This window comes from Austrofundulus limnaeus, unplaced genomic scaffold (assembly GCF_001266775.1).
Source record: "Austrofundulus limnaeus strain Quisiro unplaced genomic scaffold, Austrofundulus_limnaeus-1.0 Scaffold43, whole genome shotgun sequence".
Classification (NCBI taxonomy): Eukaryota; Metazoa; Chordata; class Actinopteri; order Cyprinodontiformes; family Rivulidae; genus Austrofundulus; species Austrofundulus limnaeus.
This window is the reverse complement of record NW_013952445.1, coordinates 1017178-1029708: the sequence shown is the minus strand read 5'-3', so window position 1 is coordinate 1029708 and position 12531 is coordinate 1017178. Positions and strand designations below refer to the sequence as shown.

At 38.0% G+C, this 12531-nt stretch overlaps 1 protein-coding gene across 1 annotated transcript in view; it reads right to left on the bottom strand.

Moving 5' to 3' along the window:
* LOC106516970 (BRCA1 DNA repair associated) overlaps positions 1 to 12531 on the bottom strand; it is a gene marked incomplete in the record, with an annotated part of 34630 nt that overhangs the window by 5884 nt on the left and 16215 nt on the right. Inside the window, 7 exon segments of the mRNA XM_014007603.1 lie at positions 1595 to 1668; positions 5160 to 5217; positions 7927 to 8010; positions 8488 to 8528; positions 8717 to 8794; positions 11135 to 11222; positions 11295 to 11476. Of these exon segments, the coding sequence (XP_013863057.1) occupies positions 1595 to 1668; positions 5160 to 5217; positions 7927 to 8010; positions 8488 to 8528; positions 8717 to 8794; positions 11135 to 11222; positions 11295 to 11476 (605 nt within the window).

Below are 12531 nucleotides of genomic sequence, written 5' to 3'. Positions count from 1 at the left end.
TGAATAAATGCCTTATCAATGTATCATTTGAATGAACTGTCTGAAATATAATCATAACACGAAATTTTGAAGCACTTTTTTGAGAAGTAGCAACAAAAAAAACTGATTTTGAGGAAAAACGCCTTAAATTTTTGAGATTTTCCCTGTGAGCTAGCAAAGTTTTGTTTATTTTCAGCTGGGAAATCTCAATATTCAAATATAACTTGAGGTTTCCTCTTTATAAGGACATCAAAAATTCCTCATTAAAAGGACATAAAATTAGGATTCAGACCAAATATTTATGTATTATTGTAACCAACAAGACAAATTAAGTCATATTTATGGATTTAATTATGAAATCAGAATGATCCAAGTGTCAAAACGTAGCTTTTAAAGCTAAGACTCTGAAAATGTAATTAGATCATTTTGACCAAATTTGACTTAATCCTCATTTCGATATGATGGGTCACATATTACGAGAATGATGTCGTAATTTTAAGAGAAAAAAATCTTAATCTTCGACATGGACCTGCTCTAATGTGTGTCACTGGGTTTATGAAGTAGTTCGCAGTTACATTTGAGTCACTGTTAGTATAATATGCTTCCATCCACATTATGTGACGACTAAATCTGTCAACGCAGCCATTAATTGCATTACGGCTTCAGTTTATCATATGAATCCATATATCTGTTTGCACAATCGTCCTGTTACTGATAACAATTTGATGCTGATGTGATGAAAGATTAAGTATTTATTTGTAAATACCAATACCTAAAGTATAACTTCACAAGATGCTCAAAATTCTTCATTTTAATGCAGCCGTAAAGGCCYTGTCACACTATAACATTTTACACAACTTATGCCGACTTATGAAATGTATTTTAAGTCTAAATTAYCAATAAAAGTTATATATTTGATCAGTTTGTTAGCAGTACAGGATGTACATACCTAAAAGAGACTTCTAGTTGATTTTTTTATTACATCTTCAACGCAGATGACTTTAAAATTTTCAGAAGTTGGCATAAGTTGTCTAAAACGTTATAGTGTGRCAGGGCCTTTGGACTGCTCTGAGTTTCATAATATTGTGACTTTATTCTCGTATTATTATGACTTTTTTTCGAAGTAATAGGCTTTGACTTTATTCTCGTAATATTGCAACTTTATTCTCATTATAATACAATTTTATTCTTGTAATATTATGACTTTATTCATGTTATCTCGTGATTAAAAAAAAGTCTCTTATTCTGGCTCCAACAGTCCGTCCTAAAATTTTAGCAAAAAAACAGTCATACAAAAAAGAAACAATTATTAAAAAAAGATCAAACACATAAAGGAAGCATTTACCCAATATCTGAAAAACACTGCAAATAACTGCAACTCACAGTTAGCAAAGGAGAAGTGAAAAGACTAAACCATTTGTTTTAGAGTTGCAGGAAAAAACGACGCAGGGAAATTATAAAAGACGACTTGCTGTTCAAACTGAAATTCACCCAGGAGGGATGAACAAACACTTCTGATCTGATTTCAAAACAGACTTGAAAATATTACCTACAGAAGACAAAGACGGGACCGCGGGGACTCTATTATTAAGTGAGAGAGTCTTGACACTCTTACCTGTTTGCTGTCAAGGAGAAGTGGATCTTTAACTACAGCTGCTCCACAGAGCTCAACCATCCACTCCAATTCATCTGAGAACAACACAGAAAATTAGAATCGTCCCACAACTTCTTTTACCAACAAACAAACCTGCATTTAATTCTATTTACTGTTTAATGCCAGCGTTCAATCTCTTTAACGCCAAAAGGAACAAAAACAGGCTTTAAAAAGTAAATCAGTACAGGAAACGGGTCAATATAGATGTAAAGCCTGCTAATAATCCCTTTATGTTTCTTGGTTAAACGAGTGAAATTATGTTGTGCTGAAGAAAACAAAAATCCATCTCCGTGTTTGTGTCCCATATAAGAATGAAGTCTTTAAGCTAGCAGATGTCAACCCATTAGCAAAGCTTCATCGATCCAGCGAGCAGCAGGAAGATGCTGCAGGAGCACTTTAGGAGCTGCAGGAAGAAGGAAATCGCAGAATGCCACCTCATGGGTATCAAGCAATGTGTCCCCCTGAGACTATCCCCCATAATCTGGATCTATTCAAGCATACTGGAAGGGTAAGCAAAAAGTGACTACATATAAAGAACTGTCATTTTATAAAATCATTTTTATACGGCCATAGGAAAAAAAAAAAAGATGATTGTCTTCCTGCAACTAATAGCTCATATTTCTGCACAGAAATAGTTTTCAGGTACATTATTAACTCCATGGCAACTGCTGTGAAATGTGACAACAGACCAAAAACATTTCAAACAAGTCCTTAGTGTGTTTCAGTCCACCCACACGCTGGAATCACCAGTCATTGTTCGACATTGGTGAAATGACAGAGGTTAAAAACAGCACAGGTTTGCAGCTATTCTCAGTGTCAGTCAAAGGCCACGTGTTACTTCAGCCGTCCTTTTCCCTTCTGCAAAGCATGGCGGGTGTCTAACAAGAATCCTTCAGGACAATGCCATTAATAAGCATGTTTTGAGACAGGAGAACAGTGCAGCCCAAAAATATTAAAAAGGACTCATTAGGTGTTAAATTGTCTGTTTTGTTGGAAGTAATAAATAAAGGTTCTCAAAATAGCTCTTTTTATATGACGCGTTGCAACTCTTTTCTTATATCAGAGAAAGGTAGAGTACCCAAAAGTGGTACTTATGCCTGTCGCGATAGACAATAAATCAATTAATCGCACGATAACTTTTTTTGAGGTCGGTAAAAAAAAAAGACGGCGATAAGTTTCATTTTCCTGCTTGTTTTTTTACTTCGTCTCTCTCCCTCTCTGTGCTCCGCTGCACAGGAGCTCAGCTGACCCCTCCCCTCCTGTTTTCTCAGTGTGGGAGGAGTGAACTCTCGCTTTAGCTTGAGAGCTCGTTCCTAAAGAAACGCTTCAAAGCAAGAACGCGGCTGCTGAAGTGTCAGGGAGGACTAGAGCCTGGATTTAGCTGCGGAGGGAGGGAGGGAGAGAGAGACGGAGTGAGACAGAGAGAGAGAGAGAAAGAGAGAGAGAGAGAGAAAGAGGGAGAGGAGTGGGGGCTGAAACTCCCCCAGACCCGCGACAAACTCGTCAAGACTTTACCTGTAGCTCCCAAAAATAACAGGAAACTTAAACGCATCATCTGTGTTTTAACAAAAAAACCCAAAAAACCTGTAGCTGTCCCAACAACTCATGAGGAAAACTCTGAACTGTCTGATTTCCTCCCCGCAGCGCTCTGACTGTCCCCTCCTCACACACACACACACACACGTTTGTTCTTCTATCCTCATGGGGACTTTGCATTGACTTTCATTCATTTACCAGTATTTCCTATTACCATTTGACCCTAAACCTAGCCTACACTTTACATGGGATGTGAACTGGGCTTATGTCCCCATAAGAAACAGTGGGTCCTCACCAGGCTGTGTAGTTTGCTTCATCTCTAAAGACATGCTGCTCTTTAATATTGTTTATTTACTGTCTTAGTTGTGTGTGGTGTTTAATTTACATTTTGTTGTTCTTTGTTTTATTTTTTTTATTCAAGTGCATTTTTTGTTAGAGACTGAGTCCACTTTGTTAAACATTCTTTTAAAAATGAAAGTTTATTGATTTATTACACTTACACATTACGCTTTTATAATTATTAGTTGTAAAACGGTCACCAGGCAATATTATCGCTTATCGCAATAAATTTTGCGACAATTAATCGCCCAGCAAAATTTGTTATCGTGACAGGCCTAGTGGTACTCAAGTAAGAGTAGCACTACTGCAACATATTTTACTCAAGCAAAAGTAAGAATTAGCTGTCCATTACTCAAGTGTAAAAAAGTATTTTGTAAAAGGCTACTTGAGTACTGAGTAACTAATTATAACATCTGCTTTAATTTTTTTTAAAAGACTGACAAATACTAGGAAGTTATGTGCAAATTCTGGTGTTCTGAACAAACAAAATGAAGAAAATTATAACATAATTACAAAATAACAAATTACAGCAGAATAAATACTTTTCCAAGTCAATTTTTTCTCATTATGAAACTTATGACATGAATACAGTTGTAATGTGTGTAAGGTACTTCCAGTGACTATATCTACTGTTTACCATGTATTCACTTCAACTACAGATGTGTCAGCAGATGGAAAATGGCAACAATAAAGCTTGTGTAAAACTAGAGAAGTTGAATGCTTATTATTGAAAGATTTTTTAATGAAAGTTGCTGAAGTCAAGTTAAAGTAGCTAAAATTAGCAAATTGAAACTAAAAGTAGCAAAAACTAGTTGAAATGAAAAAGAAGTTTAAAAAGCAGACAGTAGAGCAAAGAAGCAGTGTTTGCTGAATTAAGCAGTAAGAAACTAAAATGATTACGGAAGTGAAATTAGCTGAAAAAATAAGCTAAAATTAGCTGAAAATAGCTCAAATGTAGCTAAAGAGGGAGTAGACAGCTGCAGTTTACATAAAGATGCTGAAAGAAGCACAAAAATGAATAAATTAGGTGAAAGAAACATAAAACAGTTGAAATTGGCAGAAGAATAGCTGAAAGGAGCAGCGTATTAGCTGTAAAGCAGAAAAAAGCTAAAATTAGGAGAAAAAAAATAGAAGCAAATGTGGCTGATATTAGCACAAAGAAAGTAACATAGCAGAACCAGAACAAAATGTGTGAAAAAAAGTGCAGCAAACATAAATAAACATTTTGACAGAAATGGAAGAAAAAGCTGAATATCTGAAAAATGATAAATTGCTGAAATATCAAGTCATAGCCAGAATGTCCTGAAGCAGGTGAACAGAACCTGAACAGATAAATGGATCTTTTTAATAGTGTAACATTCACACAACAGGTCTCACTTCAACATAAACTGTAGGTGTGTGTCTCTGGTGCATTTCACATTAAAATATGTTGGTTCTTAATTCAGTGAAGTTACTTACGGTGGGTAGAGTATTCAAAATTTCACTAAAGAAAGTGTAGTGATACTTCATAATGTTACAAAATTATAGTAAAATCATGATGTAGTAAAACAACTCCTAAAAGTATATTTTCAAGTACACTGAGTAAATGTAACATGTTATTACCCACCTCTGTCCTATACCATACAGAGAACAGTGTGGTGCTTAAACGCACCTGTAGACATGTCTGTAAAAGGTCCTTGGAAGCAGATCTTGTAGCCTTTCATGAGGAGCTGAAGACAAAAAGAAATACTGGGTGAGAACACAATTTGCTTCTTGTGAAGTGTCTGCAAAGCTGCAGATAACTTCAAGGACTTTTATTCAGCGATTTTAACCTTCAGACAACATTCATCGGCAGTGTGTAAAAGCAACCATTACTTCCATTACCATCACAGCAGAGTGTGTTTCTGAACTCTTCACCTGTGTAAAGGGTTGCACTGGTGCAGCTCGAGCACTTCTAGATTTATCCTACAATTTAAAGCCAATACGCCTCGATTACAGTTTAAAATAAAGCCTCTAGACCTTGCTCACGTTTTGCTCCCTTAGTTAACACTGTAAATTTAGGGATGAGTCAAACAGCCACCTTCGCCGAGGTAATATCACGCCTGAAGCACATGGGGAAAACGACATGCCTGAGACCAGGGACGCCTTGTTTTATTACGCTCAGGGTCAATAGGCTTTTCTGAGATGGGAATGGAAACGTGTTCCCTTGGAGGGACCGCAGCAGAGGAAACTCACATCACAGCCTCATTTAAAGCGTGTAGCTGGATGGAAGTGTTTGAAAGATAAAAATGTGGACAGAAATAATTTGCCTCACCTTCCTGTAGGTTAGTGATGATCATTAGCCTGAGGTGTTAGGTGACTCACAAGAATGTCTCTGTTACAGATTTTTAATTTAGACAACAGCTAATGTCCTTCAGGAGGTTTGAAAGTGCAACAAAAGTGCAACAAAAGCACACACACGCAAACACACAGACTCAGAGGTTCTTTGATTTCCTGACCATCTACATTCTGGTGACGTGTTGGTCTGCCGCGCTGGTTTCTGTCGGGCTCCATCAAAGTGTCGGCACTTCATTCAAGCCTCTTAAATAAGCCTGAAATTAGTGGCTAATTCAATTAGGAGGGTTTTTTCAAAGGCAGGAATACAACCGACATGACATGTAGCCATTTCTAATTTTCCCCCTCAGTGGTGGCAGAGCCAGCYTGCGCTGGCGTTACACCAAGAGGAAAAACACAATTAGCTTTTCACAACAGGGTGTGAGCAGAGAGGCTGGTGCAATAGGACGAAACGAGTTTAAGCCCTCCTTGTGATTGGGGTATTTGATCTGCACAGAATCAGACAAGTTCTTTGTGGTCAAAGGCTGTTTTTTTTACAGCCAACGGTTATGGCAGTAGGTGTCAATAATTGCAGTACTTAATGATAGTTTGGTTTTAAAAATGCTAAATCGTTTAGCTATGAGTGTTGAGGAGTCGAGATCAGGAGGAGCGGCTGGCCGCCTCTTCATCACATTACATTCTGGACTATTATAGAGTGTTCTGATAGAATGAAGTGAGGTGGAAAATAATGTCAGTCATCCTGATAAATGCTTTGGAGGGCCACAGGCTCAAAGAAATGGAGAGCTTTGATTTATTGATATGGTAATAAAGAGGGAGAGGTGGGTGCCTCATCACTAGATACATGTCTGTGTTTTTGGCTGACAGCACTGCTACAATTTCTACTAAATTACTTCTTAATAAGAGCTCTCTTAGAGCCAGGTGCCCAAAGATGAATCCTGCCAGCCATCAGAAGATTTGAGAGGCATGATGGGTATGACATCCCTCTTATGAGCAAAATGACATAAAAAGTCCCCCCCCCCCCCCCCCCCCCCCCCCCCCCCCCCCGCACACTAACAGAACAAAACAGGGGAGGTAATAAGTTGCATATTTATGACAGTCTGGACCACTGGTTGTCAAATTTTATGAAAAAACAGCATATATGCATAAAAACCAGGATTTTTAATTTCATTAACCTAAATCTAAAAAAAAAAATCTGATTTCCATCAATAAAAGGTAGTGTGACCTAACCTGACTCCTGTCAGGTGACAGCACATATCAATCATTGTCACTGCCATCTGGGAAACCCACGTAGCACAAACAAATGGGATAAAAGAAGCTTTTATGTCTTAAACTTTAAGTTCTAATGTGAGAAAATCTGTAATATTTTCTTAAAACTAAATTTTGCTTGTAACGTAAGAGAAAAGAAAAATAGCTGCTGAAGTTATTTGTGACGTGTCGCGTCAAATCAGGGATTATCTGATATTTGGTCAAACTAAGCTACGGTAAGCACATTTCTAGATTCCTGGCTTTTTAAGCTACATCTTGATAATCCTGATATCATGAGTGATTCCAGAGATACGGCATAACTTATTTTGCTAATTGGGAAGACCCTTGGATAATGAGGTTGAATCCTATTTTTTAGCTAATTCTACAATGAGGACTTTTCAATTTTATTTTAAAGAGGAAACCTTAAACCATATGTGGATATGGGGATTTCCCAGCTGGTATTGAAAATAGCTTTGCTAGCATGCAGGGAAAGTAGCAACAACTTTAGACTTTTCTGCTTAAAATGAACAATAATCAAAAAATGTGCTTTCTTTAGGATTTTATTCCTTCCTTAAGAAAACCCATAGATAACATATTCATTTATCATATTTTGACAAAATACATTTAGTATCTAAAATGTTTCAACCAGTGCACTATAGCTGTGTATATATCTCAAAACTCTACTGGCAAATAAATCCTCAGTCTGATGTGACAGGTCACATACTTGCAAATTGTTGTAGGAAATATACCATAACTTCATTGAAAGAAGTGTCACTCAACAATCTTATCTGCAAAAACAGAATTTTCTTATTCAGAAAAACATCCAATATGCAAATACAAAGCGTAGTGTAATTACTCACATTATTTGCTTCTGTGTTTCGAGCTCTTGAGGGACCCTGGTGATTTGGCCCATTCACCACATCACCTCTCACTTCAAATGGACTCTGGTTATAAAAAGTAAAAAAAAAAACTTCAGCTTATAAACATAGATCTCATTCATAGTTCTTCTAAGGAAACCCTGCAATTAATACCTTTTATTTAAGCAAGTAAAACTATTGATAAAATAAAGACAAAATAAGATACAGGGTTTATTAACTATACTTTTTGTTGCTTTTCTGTATTATTTCAACAAACAGAAAAAGTTTCTCAAGTCCACTGATTATTCTTACGTTTGACATTGTTAGCCTTAGATTTGTATGTAAAACATTTCTTTACACAGTATATGATGCATGAAAACAGTTTGAAATTAATGGCGATGCTGAACAAAGCCAGCTAAAACAATTACACCCGCATTTCACAAAACAAGTTGCTGTAAAACGATATGGCAAATAATGGATGAGGTATCACGATAAACCCTGCAGAGAGATTCATCAACGATGTAGCTGGGAGTTTCAGGCAGAGAAATTCACAGATAAGCATACCTCATCAAGGAGTTTCTTTTGTTTGAAGCATTCAGAAATCCCTGCGGAGAGAAAATAAGCACAAAAACATGGTTTTATTGTAAGAAATACAAACATTTTAATGGTGGTTTCAACATGACAGAACCTCTTTATTTCAGTCTTCTCTTCCACATGATCTACTTTGAATGGCGACTAATTGTTCTGAATTCATCACTGATGAAACCTGATATAAAATAAAAGTTCTACTTACACTGGAAGCTGACCACCCACTTCCTGCCTGCGATGCCAAGGAAGTATTTCAGTGTGCGCTCACACACTAGCTGCTCATCTGTACAGACATGAAACATTATGAATGCATGTATCCTTTCATAKAAGTCATTTTGTTAAAGCTCATGTGTCACCAAAGATGTTTCATTGGTTGTTCTGATATCCACTAATAATAAATATTTTACTTCTGACATTTCAAGGTGTTTTCCATAAATGTATGCTAAAAAAAACAAATCTAATGATCTCAGTCACAAATAGTTTACAGGGGAAGTTCCAAAGAAGAAAAGTTAAAATAATATTCAAAAAATTGGGCTTGAAGAAGGTGTTTGACCATGTTCCTCGAGGTACACTGTGGGGCGTGCTCTGTGAGTACAGGATCATGGGTCCATTATTATAGGCCATTCAGTCCCTATAAGCGGTACAAGAGCTTGGTTCACATTGCCGGTAGTAAGTCAACCCCCTTCGGGGTGGGTATTGGACTCTGCCCGTTGTGACCAATTTTGTTCATAACTTTTATTGACAGAATTTCTCGGTGCAGCCAGGGGGTGGAGGGAGTCCGGTTCGGTGGCCTCAGGATTTCATTTCTGCTGTTTGCAGATGATGTGGTTCTGTTGGCGTCATCACACCATCATCTTCAGCTCTCACTTGGAGCGGTTCGCAGCTGAGTGTGAAGCAGCACCTCTAAATCTGAGTTTATAGTCCTCAGTCGGAAAAGGGTGGATTGCTCTCTCCGGGTTGGGGGTGAGGTTCTGCCTAAAGTGGATGAGTACAGGTATCTTGAGGTTTTGTTCAGGAGTGAGGGAAGAATGGAGCACGAGATTGACAAACGGATCAATGGAGATTCCACGGCATTATGGACTCTGTACCGGTCTGTAGTGGTGAAGAGGGAGCTGAGCTGTAATCCAAAGCTCTCTGTTTACCAATCAGTCCAAGTTCCTACCCTCACCTATTGCCACGATCTTTGGGTAGTAACAGAAAGAACAAGACCGCGGACACAGGCAGTCGAAATGAGTTTTTTCTGAAGGTARACTCTCCCTTAGAGATAGGGTGAGAAGTTCAGTTATCCAGGAGAGACTCAGGSTWGAGACGCTGCTTCTCCATTTCAAGAGGACCTAGTTTAGGTGGTTCATTTAGTAAGGATACTTCCTAGAGAGATGCTTCAGGCATATCTGATTGAGAGGAGACCCCAGGGAAGACTGGTTTGGGAAACAGAGGTCTAGGCCTCCCTGCTCAAGCTGCTGTCCCTGCAACATGACTCRGAATAAGCGGAAGATAATGAATGGATGRATAAAYGGACCACAACAGAATAAATGTACACAGTAGAGGGATTTTCTGCCAGTCTTTGTGCTAAAGAGTCCTTTGACAAACTAAAATGTAAGTTACAAAAGTACAAAAAGTTTAAATCTCATTTTCTGTCAAATGTTAAGTGTTTGTCTTGATGGCACACCAGATACAGGTTTAATTATTCAGAACTTTTTTATGCTAAATGTTAAAATGGAAAGTCTCCTGCTACTTTAAAAAATTTAACCATAAACTTGAACTTGGCTCAGTGCTCACAGTTTTTTTTGGGTTGCCCAGGAAACAGCTTTCACTAAAAAAATGTACTGTGCTTTTAGTCAATATACTGCTTTACAGACAGTAAGTTTGAAATAAAAATTWAAAAAAATCTATCAGAAAGGGTAATTAGCAACAAGCAGACAAATGCAGCGGTGTGTTTGTGTGTGGGTGAGACAGAAAGTTTTTTTAAGATAAGAAATAAAAACAGACGAAAACATTCTTTTTTAAGAAAATAGGAAAAAGGGGAACTTGGATGGATAGATGATAGATGGATGGATGGATGGATGACAGAGGGATGGATGGATGACAGAGGGATGGATGGGTGGATGGATGACAGATGGATGGGTGGGTGGCTGGATGGATGACAAAGGGATGGATGGATGGATGGATGGATGGATAACAGAGGGATGGGTGGATGGATGGATGGATGGATGACAGAGGGATGGAAGGGTGGATGGATGGATGACAGAGGGATGGAAGGATGGAGGGATAGAGGGATGGATAGTTGAATGGGTGGATGGATGGATGGATGACAGATGGATGATGGATGGATGGATGGATGGATGGATGACAGAGGGATGGATGGATGGATGGATGGAGAGGGATGGATGGATGAGGGACGGATGGATAGGTGGGTGGGTGTACAGATGCATGAATGGGTGGATTGATGGATAAGAATGTGGATGGATCAATGAGTGGTTGAGTAGATGGATAGGTGGATGATAGATAGGTGGGTGGCTGGGTTGATAAATAGATGAATGGATTGGTGGTTAGGTAGATAATATCCTTACTAAATACATTAAGTACTGTACTTCAGTATGTACTGTGGAATGAAGGTACTTACCTGTACGCATTATGATATGAGTCACCTCTGGAGTCACTTGGGAAACCACACGGGCCCCAATTCTCTTGGCAAACTTCTTCACCAATATCTGTTATCAACATCTGATCAGTTCATGTTTTCTATAAATGACTGTGGTCAATAAAAAAACTTGAACAGGTACCTGCTCAGCGGTGCCCAGTCCAGACGATACAAGAACCAGCTTAACATTACGCCTTTCAGTCGGAGGACTGTTATTTTCTTTGTTCTCTTGCYCATCTGATGGGGAATCACAGCCTTTGATGGTTTTGGCTGCAGAGGTCGAATTAGGCGTCTTAGACATGTTTGTGTCTTTTACWGCCGATACTGTGTGTTGGGAAACAGAGGGAAAAAAAATCTGTATCTGATACACAATAACAACAACAACTCATTCTTTAAARTCAAACAAACACATCTTGTTTAACTCCAACACAGAGCCTAACTGTATTAAGGACACAATCAGGACACAGAGCAGCACAGAGCCAGCTGTATGCAGATAACTTACAGTAAATCATGCTGACAGGCTAATATTTTAAGAAGCACAGAAGAGCCACTTCTCCCAGTGGCAGTTACCATTCAAATTACACTTTGGGAGATTTATTAGGCCGATTATTTCCGTTTTTCAAATAATCTTTATTCAATTCATTTCATTTGTTATTTAAAAGGACAGTACACATTAATTGTTATTCAGAGGAATATAAATGCACTGGACATATCACAATGGCTAAGAGTATGCACATAATGGAAGTTAACTGGAATATTACACAAACGTTTGAAAGAATGTCATATCTACCTGTGAAAATGGTAGAGCCTTAGGTTTTAAATATCTTTGAGGACACTTGGAAGATTTTAGACCTTTTGTTATCCTGCCATTAACACACACTGCTGTAAGCATTGGCCCAAATTTCTTTAATTAGTTTCTTKTTTTGGAAGTCTGACTGTAATGTGCACAAAAAATAAACCATTATAGTCAGGAGCCATAACTAAACCAAATCAAAATTATATTGGCCAAACGCTTTTCTGATTACAAATAATTGGTGCTGTCYTCAAAAAAATCTGTATTGGTCGACATCTAATTTTAAAACATGGTTGATGTGCTTTAATATGGTGACACCTTTTATCTTAACACTAGACTAGACATGGGTTTTTACGATGTAAAAACAAGTGTGCATTGCCACGTAGCATGTCATTGCAGCATGGCTTTGCCTGCAGCATTGGACTTGCAGAAAGAACTTTGACCAAGTTCAAATGTGTTTTCTATACCAGCTTGTGGCTGTCACGTCAGCAGGTGTTTGTAATTAAGGTAATTGTGTGACAATATGAAGTTTGAAGTGGTTTTTTGTTAAAGTTGCGTTAACTGGGTTTTGAACCCTGATCTCCCA